The following is a 17,588-nucleotide window of genomic DNA, read 5'->3' as shown; positions in this document are numbered from 1 at the left end:
GTCAGATGACAAACAAGTCAACAAGTGAAAAAGGTCAGAAAGTGCTGTAGGGAGAGAGGGGCTACTTTAAACACAGTGATCAGGGAGGGCCTCCCTGAGATGTTTGAGCTGAGACCTGAGCATCTGAGCATGTCTGTGTCAGAAGTTTCCAGAGATTCCAAAAAGACACTGCCCTTGCACACCCAGCAGCACCATGGCTCCCTTGGGGGAGGTGGGCAGTGTGAAAGGAAGGGCTCCAGTGGACAGCACAGAGTGGGCCAGAATCTGTCTCCTTACCCTCATTGGCAGGCTGTGTGACACTGGCCATCTCTGTTTCTTCCCCCTGTCTGATGCCCCCAAGTGTCCCCACCTCGCACACTGCACTGGGAGGAACCACGGGTTTATGAAAATAGATGGATACACTCCAGAGGGAGGTGCACTCGGGATGGTCCTTTCTGGCAGCACCACGCACAGATGTGGCACTGGACACACAGAAGTTCACTGGACTGGATGCCAGGAGTCGGGTCTACTCCAGGGTCAGGAGAGTTGTGTGGAAGGTGTGTGTCTTGCCACAGGGGTGGTGAAATCCCATTTCTGGAGAGTGTGCATGAATACACCTCCTTACCATCCCTCTCTCCCCCGCCCTTTCCCTCCACCCTCCACGCCCCCCTCCTTTGCTCTCTCCCTCTCCCAGCCTGTTTCCTTGCCTTTCTCGCCTCCTCCCCCTTCACCTCCCTCCCGCACCATTTCTTTTTCCATTCTGCCTCCCTCTCCTCCTAATTCCCCCCTTCCCTTTCTTTCCCTCCCTCTCCTCCTCTTTGTTCCCCCTCTCCTCTGCTCTGCTCCCCAACTCTCCTCTTCCTCCCTGCTCTCTCCCTATCTCCCCCTCCCTTTCCCCTCACTTCTCCTCTTACCTTCCCGCCTCCCCTCCTCTCACGCCCGCCCCCCCTCCAATCCTCTAGCTTCCTCTCTTTTCTCCTCACCTCCCCTGACTCCCTAATCACCTCTCTCTCACTCACCAACTTTCTTTCCATCTTCTCTCTCTCCCTCACCTCCTCTCTTTCCTCCTCTTACTCCTTTAGCATCTCTCACTCTCTCTTTTTTTCCAGTCCTCTTGTTCCCTTTCCTTTCTTCCTCTCCTCCGATCTCCTCCACCTCTATCTCTCCTTCTTCATCTCTTCTCTGACCCTGTCATCCCCAATCTCACGTTCCTCATGGCCTTTCTCCTCACCTTCTCTCCTCACACTCCCATCACCACCCCTCCTGCCTGCCACCACCTTTCTTCCGTCCTTCACATGCCCTCCTGCCTCCACCCACTTCTACTCACCTCCCAACTTTGCCCCTTCCTTCCTCCACCCTCGCCCCTCCCCTCCTCGTCCACCAGGCCCCGCCCCGCCCCAAGCCTAGGCCACGCCCCCCAGGGTCACGGAGTCGACGGACGCCGTAGCGCCCCCTCCAGTCACGTGGTCACGTGACGCGCTCCAACATGGCGGCGCCGTGGGGCCGCGGCGTCGCTTCCTGACTGGGCGGCGCGGACGGACGCGGCTGGTGCCGGCGTGGACGCCGGGCCCTCAGCTTTGCTCGCCCGCCTGTTAGCGCCATCCGCCCGCGGGGCTTTTAGACCCCGCTGGGCCGGGGCCATGCAGGAGAGCCAGACCAAGAGCATGTTCGTGTCCCGGGCCCTGGAGAAGATCCTAGCCGACAAGGAGGTGAAGCGGCCCCAGCACTCCCAGCTGCGCAGGGCCTGCCAGGTGGCGCTCGGTGGGTGAGCCGCCCCGGCCCGGCCCCGCGCCGGCCTCCCCACGCCTGCTGTTACCCCACAGGGCCTCAGCCCGGCCTCCTGGGCGCCACTTCCCCACGACCCCGAGTCCCACCCTCCCGCCCTCCTTATTATACCGCGGGAGAAACTGATGCCCTGCCTGCTTGGGACTGGCCCAAGGTCACCTAGCAAGTTGGTGACAGCCAGGGCTGGCTCTCCAGCCTCCCAGCCCAGGGCTCTTGCCACGGCCCCTTGCCGTCCTATTTCCTGGTTCCTTCTCTCGTCACCTTCAGAAGCAGCAGCCCTTGCTCTGAGTTTTTTCTTTACCTGGGTTCTGCTGGTTGGAGTTACCCCATGTGAGCAGAGCTGCCCAACTGGTTTAGGGAAACTCCTGAGGCCTGCTTTGGAAGTGCCCAACTGGTGTATGTTTTCCTTTCATTTGGGGATCGCCCATAACTCCCTCCAGGAGGGAATGTAGAGGGTTATCCTGCACCTTCAGGTATTGTAGTGTTAAAGAGATCTGCTCTTTCCTTGCGGTCCACTCAAATAGAGGGTCTGTGAGGGCAGAGACACTTGTTTGTTTTATTCACCGCTGGATCCCCTGCATCTGCAACAGGGCCTAACACGCAGTAGATGCTGACTGAATGGACCCACAGATGATTGAAAGAGGGGAGAAGTCTGATTCATCTCTAGTTAAAACCTTGGTAGTTGATTCCATCATCAACATCCTATCTTTTAGTTTGTCACTCAACAAATATTTATCAAATGCCCACTGGGTGGCAAGCACTGAGGATACAATGGGGAATGAGACAGACAAGGTATTTGCCCTTACAGAGCTACTCTAATAGGGGAGGCAGGATAAGTAAATTTTAAAATGAATGAGACATTTTTTTGAATGCTAATAAATACTTTAGTAAAAGCAGTTTTAAAAAAATTATTTATTTTGTTTATTTATTTTTGGCTGTGTTGGGTTTTCCTTTCTGCGCACGGGCTTTCTCTAATTGCAGCGAGCGGGGGCTACTCTTCGTTGCGGTGCGCAGGCTTCTCATTGTGGTGGCTTCTCGTTGTGGAGCACGGGCTCTAGGCTTGCAGGCTTCAGTAGTTGTGGCATGCGGGCTCAGTAGTTGTGGCTGGCGGGCTCTAGAGCGCAGGCTCAGTAGTTGTGACACACGGGCTTAGTTGCTCTGCGGCATGTGGGATCTTCCCAGACCAGGGCTCGAACCCGTGTCCCCTTCATTGGCAGGTGGATTCTTAACCACTGCGCCACCAGGGGAGCCCTAAAAGTAATTTTTTCATAATTACCTTACTTCTGTAAAATTTTTTGTAAAAGTAGATGTGATAAAAAGGGCCTGAGGACTGCTTTCCATAGGGTGGTCAAGAAAGTAATCCTTTTTGAGGAGGTGACATTTGAGCCGAGTACTGAAAGGCAGGAAGTATTCACCACGTGGAATTTCAGGAGAAGAGAGTTCTAGGCCGTGAGGATCAATACATTTGACCAGAGTTGGCATCAAGTTAATTCATCACCCCAATGCCTTTGGTTTGGTATCTGTAAAAAGACCTGTTTTCCCTAACAAGTGACCACGTAAATGGAAAGTTTGCTTTTCTGTCACAGAGTTTGAGGTTACCATCACCTTTCTCCTTTCATTTGGTGCAGGGTACTCTGGGAGTCTTCTCTTGGGGCCTAGGAATGGGTTTGTGAACTTCGCATTTATTTCTCTGGGAAGAAGGCGGTGCCTCTCATCAGCTTCTCAGAAGGATCTGAGACTCCCTCAAGGATCAAGAACTATTGATACAAAGGTGGTTGTTGCTGAGAAAATCTGGAAACATACTAGTCCTGTGAAATTCAGGATCAATTAGAGGAATTTACTGAGACTTAGATTTGTAAAGCTTTTTTATTCAGGAAACCAAGGCTAACTGTTGGATATTGTTTTATCAGGAATGCAGGATAAGCACTACAAAGCAGTAGTTAGGCAAAAGCCTGGTACTTACAACTCTGCTTGGAAATCTGCCTGCATTCTATCCTCTCAGTGTTACTTTAAGTGAATTGTTGCAGAAGTTTCAAAATAGTTATTTGGCAGAGAAGTTTTCATTCCCCCTTCAGAACACTTAACATCAGATTTTCAGCAAATTGTATATCACTTTGTTGGAACGTACGTATAAAATCGTCACATGGATCATAGAGGGCCTTAACATTGAGAGCTTTTTATATATTTTTGGATCATGCCTTGTTGAGAAATTCAGATTTTTCCAACCCAAATTGTGGAATGCACATTCAGGGTTTTGGTAGTGAATTGTAAGAAATAGCCTATACTGAAAATATAAATTCTCCATTAAAAATATTTTTCTTGTCAAACAATATAGACGAGTTAAATAAAATATCCCATATGATGTTATTTAAGAAAAAGAAATAGCCGATAAAGGAAGTAATGTGACCACAGGTTAATTGAATAGCAAACTGTCATGGTGGCTCATCATCATCAAATTGAGTAATTATTACAAGGGAACCTATGTAAAGAGTTAGACTGGCCATCTTTTTTTTTTTTTTTAAGACAGTACTTGTGTGTCATTGCTGTTAAATAAAAATGACTGCAGAAGAAAGCGTATAGCAAAGTATCTGGTGATATTTCACTCTGCATCTCAAGGCCCAGTTTTGTGTCCAGTAAAAGTAGCTGAAACAAGCCTGTGTACGAAGCATTGCAATGTGGCGAGTATTTTAGAGATTGCCGTGTATAGATTATTACTCACTTTGATAAGAGGAGCTGTAAGTGACTGCTCAAAGTTGAAATGTTTGAACGATAGGAGCACTTCCAGCAAACAGCTTCTGTGACCTTCCACCAGTTGTAGCATATTAGAGGGAGGGGATCACGGATGCAGGGGCTGTGTAGTGTAGGGATTTGGAGTGTGTTCTGTGGACTCAAGACTGCCCGGGTTCAGATCCCTTGCCTTCTACTTGCTATCTTTGTGACCTTGGACAGATCTTATAGCTTCCTGATGGGGTTATTATAAAGATAAAGTTAGGGGGCTTCCCTGGTGACACGGTCGCTAAGAATCTGCCTGCCAATGCAGGGGACACGGGTTCGAGCCCTGGTCTGGGAAGATCCCACATGCCGCAGAGCAACTAAGCCCGTGAGCCACAGCTACTGAAGCCCGTGCGCCTAGAGCCTGTGCTCCGCAACAAGAGAAGCCACCGCAATGAGAAGCCCGCTCACCGCAATAAAGAGTAGCCCCTGCTCGCTGCAACTACAGAAAGCTTGCGCGCAGCAATGAGTAAATAAATAAAACAAATAAATTTATTTTTAAAAAAAGATAGTTGGCGTGTGCAAAAAACTTGACATGTAGTAGGTGCTCTGTAAAGGCTTGCTCTGTTATTTATTATTTTAAGCTGTGAGAAACCACAAGACACTCTAAGCACCCTGGCTTGATGTTAACTTAGGTTGGTTCCTCGTTCAAGAATGACTTATTGCTCTATTTGGTTTGTAGATGCAATAAATAGGAATGTAATTACACGAGTGAAAGGCTGTGTTTATTAGAGTGTTAACTTGCTAAGCTCAATGAAGACAAGAGTTGTTCCTTGTGAAAACAGTGATGATCAGGATGGAATAGGTTTGGAGTAATCTCCGGGATTCATCTTCACTAAATGCCAAATGCATAGGTAGGGTCTGCCCGATTAGAGGATCATGGCCTTCCAGCCTTTATTGAGAAATCAAAAGAGCCTGTGAAAGTATTCATCACCCCAAGGACATTGTTGCTCTTTACTTTCTTAATGAAGTTTTTATATATATTAATAGTCTTGAACCTTTCAGCCCTCCAGTTGGGGTACATAATTACATTTTTAAACCTCCCTTTCACAGAGGTTTTATTTAAGAGCCATTCTCTCACATGGTCTCTTTAAATTATATTTCTGTCCTTAAACTCTATCAAGTTTAGAGACTTGAGAAAATAAGCTGAGTGGTTTCGAATGGTGTGGAAAAATCTGGAAATCTCGAAAACTTTAACTGAATTGTTTTCACAGTAGTCTTCATATATGGTAGGAGATTCGGTATCTTATTTAATAATTTAATACCCACAAAGTGCCAAGTAGGGGCTGAGTGCTCTGTAATTGCCAGTTGTCATTAAACATACCTATGCTTTTCATATGAAATTGAGTGACTTTAATTTTTAGAGCAGTTTTAGGTTCACAGCAAAATTGCCTGGGAGGTGCAGAGACTTCCCATATTCCCCTCCCTGCCCGCCCTCGTGCATGGTCTCCGCATTACCAACATCCCTCACCAGAGTGGGACGATTATATAGTGACGATCCTAACTCTGACGCATCATTATCACCCAATTGAGTGAGTGACTTTTTTTTTTTATAAATTTATTTATTTTATTTATTTATCTTTGGCTGCATTGGGTCTTCGTTGCTGTGTGCGGGCTTTCTCTAGTTGTGGCGAGCGGGGGCTACTCTTCCTTGCGGTGCATGGGCTTTGCGTTGCAGCGGCTTCTCTTGTTGCGGAGCACGGGCTCCAGGCGTACAGGTTTCAGTAGTTGTGGCTCATGGGCTCTAGAGCGTAGGCTCAGTAGTTGTGGCCCACGGGCATAGTTGCTCCGCAGCATGTGGGATCTTCCTGGACCAGCACTCGAACCTGTGTCCCCTGCATTAGCAGGTGGATTCTTAACCACTGCGCCACCAGGGGAGCCCGAGTGAGTGACTTTTTTAAATCACATGTTATATAATAGCTATATGATATCAACCATGTACTAAGCACTTCTGTGTTTCAGGCACCGTGCCATACGCTTCACATGCAGTTTAGTTCTTACTATTATTATCCTCATCAAAGGCCTTAAGAGCTTGGCTGACGTGACTTAACCAGAAGCAGTGGAGCCAGGCTGTGAACACTGGCAGTCTGGCTCCAGAGCCCAAGATCTTAACTATTACTACCATTGCTCCTCCATACAAAAGTTCTTATGTTGTATAAAATACTCATTGGAGTCTTAAACAATCATTATATTGACAGTGAAGTTTCTATGCAGTGAACTTTTGGTGATGTTTCAGTAAGTAGAGCATTCAATAAGTAAAGAGACCGTATTTTTTGTAGTTGAATTTTGAGATGTAGTATTTGAAAGCCTCTAATCAAAAAGATCACAGCTTTTTCTCTGCAGCTTTTTACTGCTTATGTCTTTGGTTTAATTTACGGACTAACAGGAAGAAAGAAATGAAGTTAAAGAGCTGGTTTCCCATGAGTTTCATTTGAGGTATTATATCTTGCTGATTTATGACCTCTCTCTACATCAGCAGTAAACTCTTCTATTCATTCTGGAGTTGTGACGTGTGATTGATGTCCGTCTTTGGGTACGGCAGGCAAAGGGAAACCAAAGTTCAGAGGGCAACTTGCCTACATCTGCACATCCAGGTGGGCAACAACTACAACGGGTAGCTGACATATAAATCATAAAATCCACTTTTAGATTTGCTACTCTGTTTAATATACGGGATTTAGAGACATGTGGGTCATTGGTGATCTTAGCTTGAGCTGTTTTGGTGGCACGCTGAAGGTGAAAACCAGTCTGGAGTGGGTTGAGGTGTGAGTGGGAGGTGAGGAAATAGACCGTGAGCGCACGCAACTCCTTCCCAAGGTTTGGCTATGCTGTGAAGGGGAGGAGGGAGATGTGGCTCATGGGGGTTCTTTGGTTTTTTCTTTTTCTTTTTTTAAAGGTAGAAAAGACTCAAACTTGTTTAAATGTCATTAGGATGAAGCCAATTAAGGGAGTATATTCATAAATTTTAGTTGCATGTTAATATACAAAAAACATTCAGCATTCACATGTCCGTATAATATATGGTAAATGGCTTTTTCCTGCATACGATGTTGTTGTTCTTCTAACTTTGATGTGTTTGAAATAACTGTTCTCATTATTAGGAGGAATGTAAGTGCAAAATTTGAAAAATACCAAAAATATCCCTAAATTGTCATAAAGTAAGGCTTTCAATTGAAACACAAAATAAAACCTTTAATGTTAGCAAAGTCGGGTGTTTTGATTAGACATCTTGTTTATATGTGCTGTAGATTATAAAAATTTTGAGAAATAATAGGACTTGGGACCCTGACATTACTTTTTGTTGAAAAGCTTTATAGTGATTCTGCAGGAGGAGGTTCTCTGTCTAGAAGCAGCACTAAAAATTGAATTTTGATTATTGAAAAGCATTTATTTGTTGGATTGGCAGAAAATTCATTGGGAGCTGTGTTTGAAACTTTGCTTATTGATTGGTCTTGTGATCCTGGACTAATCATTTAGCTTCTCGGAGCCTTGGTTTCCTGGGATGAGAAAGGTGATAATGCCTGTGTCATAGGATTGTTGTAAAGGTTATATGAACTAACGCAATAAATAACTGACACCGTATCTGGCACCTAACAAATGACCTACTAAAATTCAGAGGCATTGGTGTTACCATATTTAAGGGAGAAGGAACTGAATACTTGTTCTTCCTGCCTCCCTTATTGGTTGGTTTATGGACATCTTTGCTGGTCTCTGACATTTCGACACTGGTGAGGCAAGTGGTTGGAAAAATTTAGAGCTCTGTCCTGTACTTGTAAATCTCAGGGGAAACCGTAAGCAGTGCTGGGGAAAACAGTGAGACCATTCTTTATGGAAAAGAGCAAACTTGTGAAAACGTGTGCTTAATCAGCAAGTACATGGAGTCTCCTATATAAATAGCTCAGAACTGTATTGAGTTCTTTTTCACCAGGCTGAGGGGGCCTGCCTGGAAAATACTTGACTTTCTTTCCAGCAAGGTTATCTTAGAAAATCCTTAACTGTTTGCGAATTCATTCCTGGCGTCTTCCTATAAGAAGCTTCTTTGGGTTTACCGTCTTGGTTGTAAATGAGTCTTTTAGCTTTTTTATTAGGTATTTCATTAGGTTTTATAGACTTGTGGGGAGAACAGCCTTCTTGTGCTAGGACCTAGAATTCTTAAATTTTCCCTCTGTCCTAAGGAGTAGTCAGTGCATACTTGTTCTCTATGTAGTCCTTCTGACTAAACCAGGGTGACATTCATTCAGAAGATATTTACTTGGGTGTCATACCAGGTGTCATGATGCAAGGAAAACAAAACAAACAAAGACCCTGTTCTCATGATGTTTGCAGTTAATGGGGAAGAAGGGGACTGTTCAGATGATCATGTCCTCTGAGTCATATTAATAACCTGACAACTCCTATGAAGGAGAGGAACCTGGTCCCACAAGGGGAGTGGACAAAGGGATGAAGGAAAACTTCCCTGAGGAAGTCTTGAGAGCTGAATGATAAATAAAAATTAAATAGGTTAGGGTGAGAGGCATTATGGCAGCAGGAGGGGGAACAGCATATGCAAACGCCCTGTGTCAGAGAGGAATATGACGGTTAAGGAAACTAAAAGATACAACAGCCTGTGAATCTGTAGTTACCTCAAAATTTTTAAAAAGCTTTAATAATAATTTTTTTAAAAGAAACTAAAAGAGGCCACTGTGTGGTTGCAGCATGGCAAATGAAGGGGGAGAGGTTTTGGGGATAAGGTGGGAGAGGTAGTCCAGGGTCCTACCATGCAAGACCTTGGAGGTTATGTTGAGGAGTTTGATTTTTAGACCAAAAGCAGTGAGATAACACTGCAGAGTTCTAAACAGGGAAGAAGGTGATGGGATAAACAGGTTTGTATTTTGGAAAGATCACTTTAGCCATTATGTTCAGAACATCTTCGAGGAAAACCAGAGGGACTGCCCAGGGACCAGTGAGAAGGCAGTTACCGTCATCCAAGGGAGAGATGCTGGTGGCCTGGACTTAAGTAGTGACAGTAGTAACAGAGTAAAGTGAATGTATCCCCACTTGTTTAGAAGGTAAAACTAAGAAAACCTGGTGATGGATTGGGTAAGAACACGAGAAAGTGGATCAGTAAAGCTGACTCTTAAGTTTCTGACTCACACAACTGGATGGATAGTGGTGCAGTTCTTTTAGATGGGGGTGGGAAGACCATCTAGGGAGAGGTGGGTGGAGGAGCTTGATCTGAGTTGGGACTTGGATGTGTTGAGTTTCACCTGCCTTTGAGCATCCAGTTGGACAGGTGGAATAGGAAGTGGATGGATGTACGAGCCTTGTGTTCATAAGGCAGGCCGGCACCGGAAATCGAGATTTGGGGGTCATCCGAGCCCAGGTGGGAATTGAAGATGCAGTTGAGGCTGCGAAGGCCTGTGGGGGAGAGTGTACAGAAAAGGAGAGGCAGGAGAGCCTGGGCCCGAGGAACCCTGGCCTACCTGGCTGGGCAGAGGAGGCTGAGTCTACCAAGGAAATGGAGAAGAGATGGGACAAGAAGCAGAGGGCAGATGAAAACGGGTGCTTATGAAGCCGGAAGTCAAGAAAATTTCCGAGAAAGTTTCAAGGAGGGGGAGGTCAGTCAGGCCAAATGCTGCAAGGAGGTCAGGTCAGATGGCAACTGGAAAATTGCCCATCAGATTTAGAGACATGCGGGTCATGGGTGACCTTAGCTTGAGCTGTTTTGCTGATGCAGTGAAGGTGAAAACCAGACTGGAATGGGTTGGGGCACGCATGGGAGGTGAGGAAACAGACACAGCTCTTTCCAGGGCTTTGCCTGGGGTGTGAAGGAGAGGATGGAGATGTGGATCGTGGGAGTTTTTGGTTTTATATTTTTCTTTGTTTAAAGGTAGAAGAGGCTTGAACTTGTTTAAATGTCATTGGGAAGGGAGCCAGTTAAGGGAGAGGTTAAATAATGCAAGAAAGAGAAAGGACAGTTTATTCATTCAGCAAATACTGAGTGCCTGCTCTGTGTCTAGGAATTCCTAGATAATGGGGATTCAGCAGTGAACAAAACAGACGGAAGTCTCTGTTATCACAGAGTTTATATTCTACTGGGGAAGATGGAGAATAAGTGAACTGATACAAAGTATGTCAAGGGTGATAAATACTGTGATGAAAAACTAGGAAAAATCGGTGTAAAGTGAAAAAATAAAGCAGGTAAGGTGGTCCAGAATCACAAGGAGGGCAGTTTTAGGTGGAGAGGGAAGGCCTCTCTGAAGAGGTGACATTTGAACAGCCATCTGAAGGAAGGGAAGAGTGAGTCTTGTGGATATCTGGGGGAGAGAGGGCATTCCAGGTGGCAGGAAGAGTAAGTGCAAAGGCCCTGAACAGGACAGGCAACAAGTAAGCTGGGGGCGGGGTGGTAGGAGGTGAGATCAGAGGGATAGCAGGGGGCCAGATGTTTTAGAGGCTTGGAGGCCAAGTTCAAGATTGTGAGTTTTTACTCTGTGAGATGAGAAGCCAGTGGCATTTTGTGCAAAGGAGCAGATGTTAATCAGATTTACGTTATGATGGTTATGGATAATCTATTTTGAGCAGATGTAATCTGATTTACATTTTAAGGGAATCCCTCTGGCTGCTGTGTAGACAAAGATGTGGGCCGGGAGGAAGGGTGAGAGCTGAAGGTGTGAGACCACTTAAGAAAGAGGCTCTTAGTCTAGGTGGGAGATGATGGTGGCTTGGTCTGGGGTAATGGGGATGGTCCAGCATATGAGAAGTGATCAGATTCTAGGTAGTTCCTCAGGAGGCAGTAGGGATGGGAGACTGCAGAGTTGGAGGGGCTTGACACTGTTTTCTAGCAGGAGAGAGTGCAGGCTGGGTACAGAAGTAGGTGAGTTTGTAGATTGGCCAACAGGAAGTTGAGGGAGTCTCCTCGTGTTGGCTTCTAATTTCTGCATGAAATAGGCTGCTCCATCGGTTGTGAGTAAAGATGAATGGTGATGACTAGGAGGGAGAGATGGGGTATTTGAAGAGAGTAGAGAAATGTGCAGTAGTCTTTGTGGAGAGTTGGAGGTGGTGAGCTTAACTGGCAGTATTTAGGGTTCCATTGTGGTTGGTGATTAGGGCCTTTATAGACCTACCAACTTGCCCTGTAGTCAGAGGTCTAGTCGTTAGGTGGAGACAGGTCAGAGGAGAGGGTCATATAATCTAAGTTTGGGATTTTGCCAGAAGTTAAGACTAAAAGTCAGAGAGAGTCAAGCCTATTGTTTGGCTGTCATTCAGATAACAATCCTGTAATGGGACCCATCCTGGAAAATGAAAAGAGGGGAAAGCTGACAAGTTCTTGGCCTTGTCAGGTCTGACAGGCCAAAGAAGGGTCCTACTGGGAGCAGTTAGTGGGTTATCTGGAAGGAAAGGAGGTTGTGGGCGGAGAACAGGCAGCAGCTAGAAGTAGCACAGTTCCAAACAGGGACAAGATTCAGAGTATGGCCAGCCACGCCAGGCTGACTTGGGGTGGAGGAGGAACTGAGGGTAGTGTTGGTTTGCATAGTAGAGAGGGGTATGCAGATCAGATGTGTGAGGGGAGGTGAAGGTTCCACGGGATGTCGTGGGGCTTTGGGGGGTTGACCGGGATGGCGTTGTTGAGCTTGGTCGTGGTCATTGTTGGACTTAGCTTGGGAGTGGAGCAGAGAATGTGAGCTGGTGCCAAAGTCATTGATGAATGGGGAGGTGTGACCCGAGGTTCCTAACTGACAGCGATGGCCAGGAAGGATTTCCCAGGAAGACAGCATGGCTTTTCAGGTGCAGCTGCCCCACCCGACTCAGGTCTGGCTCCTTTCCAGCCTGCTTATTTATTGCTGCTAATTGCCCAGTTGGCTGTTGGGAGAGCAGTGCATGTTAAAAGGCAGGGCAATAAACTGGAGCAAGTGTGCCCACTCCTCCTCCCTCACCCATCCTCCTCCTCTTTGGCTCTGGAGCAGACAGCCTGGGTGTGAATCCTGTAGTGGCACTTCCTACTGTGACTGTGGGCAGGTGACTTCACCTCTCTGTGTCCAGATTCCTCACTGTATATGGTTAGGAGATGAGTCTCTTGTCTTCCTGAGTTGTAAGGAGGACCAAATGGGCACCTGCCCCTAGCGAATGTCAGCAGTTATTATGATGATTTGTGTTCCACTGATTTTCTTCTTTCCCTTGGCTTTCCGTCATTCCACCGATGGCGCTAGAGATTTTATACTATTACTGACTCCTGTTTTAAGATAAGAGCAAGAGAACGGACATTTATTGACCACCTGTGTATGCCTGACACTGCCTTAGCCATCAATACTTTGGGTTTGTTAAAAGAATTACCTACACCCAACTGCCTAGTTACAGTCTCTGGAGCATATGGGGCTGCTTTTTATCATCCTCATTTTTTTTAGAGTAAGACATCAAGATTCAGGGAGGTTTAATAACCTACCTGGCATCATTCAGCTAATAGATGTCCATTTTCTTTCGGAACTTCCAACCCATTTCTTGTCTTTCACCACACCAGGCTATGTCAAGTGTTCTGTGGGACCCCATGCCACACACCTTTTCCCTGTTTGTTTTTTTTTTCCTTGCCTCTTTTTTTTTTTTTTTTTTGGCCACGCTGCATGCAGCATGTGGGATATGGGATCATAATTCCCTAACCAGGGATCGAGCCTGTGCCCCCCGCAGTGGAAGCACGGAGTCTCAACCACTGGACCGCCAGGGAAGTCCCCTGCCTCTTTTCAATGGAAAAAAATATTGTATTATCCAAATATATCTAGAAGCCACCTGTTGGGTCAGACTATATGGAACTACTACCCTCAAGCCGTTTCCAGCTTTCCTGTGGCTCATGCTCATCCGTCTCTGCCCCTGCCCTGGCCCCAGCCCCCACTAGCGCTTGCCTGGGTTATTAGCAGCAGCCTCTTGATTGGCTTCCCTGCTTCTGTGCTGTCCACCCTCCTCTTTATACTCAAAACTGCAGCCAGAGGGATCTGTCCAAACATAGGTCCGCTCAGGCCCCTCCTCCACTGCCCTCCAGGGGCTTCTCCTTATCTGGACCCCTACTGGGCCTTGTGGAGAGGACTTTTCAAATTTTTTTTCTTTAACAAAGAATGTTCTAGAGAGTGCAACAATTCCTCATACTTGTGGGAATACTTAAGTATAGATTAAGAAGACTAAAGGAAATCTGTGATCATGTGTTTTGTGAAGATCGCAGTTTCTTGGTCTTCTGCAGTAGGTACTGCTCACTGTGGAGGGCTATGCCCTGCCCTGCTCAAGTCACACTGGCCCTTGTTCATTCCCATCGGAAAACCGGGGTGCACCTTCCTGTGGTCCTGTCCCATCAGGCCAGAAAAAGAGGTGGGGGGATTCCAGAGCCTGGGTTGTAAATAGGCTCCCCGAGGCTGGATGAGGGATGTTCGTACTACAGAGCAGTACGAACATCACAGCATTCACGCTTTGAATTAATGATGCAAAACGAGTGTTTATATTGTTTCGCACTTATAGGTTGCGGAGTAATTCGACATGCTTATTTGAGAGCCAAGTTACCCAAGAGGTTACGAACACAGGCTTGGGAGCCTAATTTTCTGGGTTCAAGTCGCAGCTCCACCTCTCACTGACTTGTAACCTTTCTGGATCTTGTCTCTTCATCTGTAAGATATAGCAGAGTTTGGCCTCGAACCCTGGTCCTCTGGCTCCTTAGTTGCTCTTTATTCTTTGGCAACGTTTTGCTTGTATAAAACGGGGATGTTTTGTTTTCCTTGTGCTGGTCATAGTCCTTTACGCCCTGCAGTTAGTTTTCCACTGCCAGTGAATTTCTTTCTCCTTGATTCTTCCCTCTCCCTTAAGACAAAGGTTGCAAACTGGTAGTGTAAGGTCAGGGCAGCCTGCAAACAAGTTTCATTTGAGCATAATTTTTTTTTTTTTGGCCATGCCTCGCGGCTTGCAGGATCTTAGTTCCCTGGCCAGGAATGGAACCAGCACCCCCTGCAGTGGAAGTGTGGTGTCTTAACCACTGGATTGCCAGTGAAGTCCCTGAGCATAACTTTTTTAAACAGTTGAAATTACTTCCAATTACAGTTGGAGTTTTCACTTAAAATCCAGATTTTGACTTCTGGAAAAATCAGAACAACGGGCATCTCTGGGCTCAATCAGCTGGGACTGAGACTCTGCTGCACTCCATGCCCTGTTGGGTGGGGAGGGGGTCCTCCCTGCCCCTGATGTCTTACACCCACCTGTGTCTCTCCAGGAGGTTTCCTGCCTGGCCTCCATAGGTCTTTGATTTGATTACCCTTAGTGCCTCAGTGAGTAAGTAGCAATCCTGGTGATTGATTTGTCAACTGGTGGGTTGACACCAGTGGCATTCTAGAACAGACTATTTTAGAGCTCAGAGGTCAGCACAGACTCTAACAAATGCCTAATTGCTTCAGATACACTTAACAGCTAAACTTAACTCTAATAAGGTAACCATGACTGGAAGGAACCCTTGCATTTGAGTTCCGGCATCAGTGCCCCTCTGACACGTCACACGGTGACAGACAATATTACCACCAAGCAGAGTCTTGACATTATGCATGTTGATTTCTGCAAGCTGAAAGCTTGGCCACCAGCCTCCTGGGCTGGATTTCCCGGGTCACTCCCACAGCCTGGGGCCTCAGCTAGAGGAGGCCAGAGCTACTTCCTGAGTGGATTCTTGTCCCAGAGGAGCAGGAACCATGCCACAGAGCTCTCTTTAGCAGAACCTGTGTGTCACAGGCCTTGTGGTCCATGAGCGAAATGTTTGATATTAGTCATCTGGTGTTCCTCTTCTGTTTTCTTATGTGTGTAGTAAGAGAACATTGAAAGAGTGGCTTGAAGGTTAAAATTGCCACCTCTAGTGAGTCCAGTTACTCGGTTTTCACTTCCTAAAGGTCAGTCTAGAATAGAGTTGTCCAGGAAAAGGAAACTTGTCACTTCCAGAACTGTGTTCTGGGGTTGCTACGATAACTAATGCCATATCCAAACCACTGGCTCTCAAGAGATTGTGTGAAGAAGGCTGGCCTTTTGGAGGTTATCTGAATACATGGCATTCAGGTAGACATGTTTCACTGGCCTGCTTTGATAATACCGCGAGCCTGCCAAGCCTGACACGTAGGAATGCATTCGACTAAGTGGCTGTGGGGGAGTCCGGCGTGTTTAGATATAGGATGTTCTTGTCTCAATGGCACAAAATCTTGTTCTCCTGGAAATAAGATGATCTCTCTTTGAGACTGTGACTTCTGAGTGTTGGCACTATTCCATAACCGTAACCATGTAGTTGTTGTACCCTCCATGGTAAAGGTTTATAAATTAACTTTAATTCATAAAAATTATATATGACTTAGCACAATATAAATGTACTTAATGCCACCGAACTGTACACTTAAAAATAGTTAATGTGGTAAATTTTGTGTTACACATATTTACCACAATTTTTTTAAGTGCTAAAGAAAAAGTATGTATACTTACAGAAAATGTGGGAAAGAGAAAAAGATCATCATCCCCCTACTTAGATAGCTTTCAGTATTTTGTTATATTTGTTTTTTTTAATATACATATTGCATGCTCCTAACATGCCTTTCTTTCTTTCCCACCAGATGAAATTAAAGCAGAAATAGAAAAGCAAAGGTAAGCCTGGGCATGTTCTCCTTGCTGAAGTGCAGTATGAAGGGAGTAGTAGGTGGTGGCCGTGGGAACCCCTTTCTCTGCATGTTTTCCCATATTTCTGATCCTCAGGTGGCACACACTCTCCTAGCACAGCGCTGGGCACGTGGCAAGACTTTGTATGTGTTTGAACTGATACCGAGTTAACAGGTTACTGGCTCAACAACTGCATATTTGGAGGAAAGGATAAGGAAGGTCAAGTTAATGCTGTTGTACCTTCTCTTGACAGAAGAGGCAAAGCCCTTGTCTCTTGTATGTCATGCTTCCTCAGGCAGGAGGGCAGCTTGTTCTGTTAAGGGGCTGCTCCTCATCTTCATAGTAATGAAGCCAGTGAGTCCCATTTCAGAAATACAGCTCTGACGTGGCAGGTGCCAGGATTCAGTCCAGGCCGCTGTCGATACAGCTTGCTCATCAGAGACCTTGTTCTCTGCCTGTGGCCCCTTGGTGTTTTTTCCTAATGCATGTGTTTAAACTTTTCATTGTCTAGCCCCACAGATGCAGTTTGCAGGCACTTTTAATTAAATGATTGCAAGTGGGATGGGAAGTTAGAGTGGGGGGTAGGAAAAGCAAGCTCTTTTTTTTTTTTTTCATTTCCCCTCTCCGGCCCTCTCCTGCTTTTTTCCTAGGCTTGGTGCTACCGCACCACCAAAGGCAAACTTCATTGAAGCTGACAAGTATTTCCTTCCATTTGAGCTGGCTTGCCAGTCCAAGTCCCCACGGGTGGTCAGCACATCCCTCGACTGCTTGCAGGTACCATGTTTCAACTTGGTTGTATAAAGGATGTTCTCTCAAGCCACAGGTAGTCCTTTGCACAGGAGCTGTGCCCGTAACCTCCTGGTACTCAGAATGCTTCCGGAGGTGATGGAGAAAGGAGCATTTCAGCTCATTCTTTTTTTTTTCCGGTACGTGGGCCTCTCACTGTTGTGGCCTCTCCCGTCGCGGAGCACAGGCTCCAGACGTGCAGGCTCAGCGGCCATGGCTCACGGGCCCAGCCGCTCCACGGCATGTGGGATCTTCCCAGACTGGGGCACGAACCCGTGTCCCCTGCATCGGCAGGCAGACTCTCAACCACTGCACCACCAGGGAAGCCCTTCAGCTCATTCTTTATGGAGGTCTTGTGAGGGAGGGAAGAATGAGAGGTCTGACCTCTTTACCTAAAAAAGAATTCGTTTCTCTCGAAGTATTTTGTTGACCTCTCTTATGTATGTTTTCCTAAATGAAACCTTTAGCATTGATTGGAATATTTGGTACATATGCGGGTACATAAGATATTTAATGCTACTTCTTTATTGATGGCATTAATATTCATAATGCCAAGTAGAGAAATAGATATCATCGACTCTCATTATTTGTGGTGATGGTCTATAAAGTTGCTGTGAACACGGAATTAGCAAACCCTGAAG

The 17,588-nt window shown here is 46.2% G+C and overlaps 1 protein-coding gene across 1 annotated transcript in view; it reads left to right on the top strand.

The window, feature by feature from the left end:
• Positions 1–1,456: 1,456 nt before the first annotated feature.
• Positions 1,457–17,588, top strand: part of ARFGEF2 (ARF guanine nucleotide exchange factor 2) — a 99,402-nt gene continuing 83,270 nt past the window's right edge. Inside the window, exons 1-3 of the mRNA XM_060033449.1 lie at positions 1,457–1,740; positions 16,119–16,149; positions 16,812–16,935. Coding sequence (XP_059889432.1) covers positions 1,620–1,740; positions 16,119–16,149; positions 16,812–16,935 — 276 coding nt within the window. The 5' untranslated portion in view covers positions 1,457–1,619. The remainder of the gene's footprint in view (positions 1,741–16,118; positions 16,150–16,811; positions 16,936–17,588) is intronic.

The sequence above is a fragment of the Delphinus delphis genome, chromosome 15, assembly GCF_949987515.2.
Source record: "Delphinus delphis chromosome 15, mDelDel1.2, whole genome shotgun sequence".
NCBI lineage: Eukaryota > Metazoa > Chordata > Mammalia > Artiodactyla > Delphinidae > Delphinus > Delphinus delphis.
This window is presented reverse-complemented; position numbering and strand designations above follow the sequence as displayed.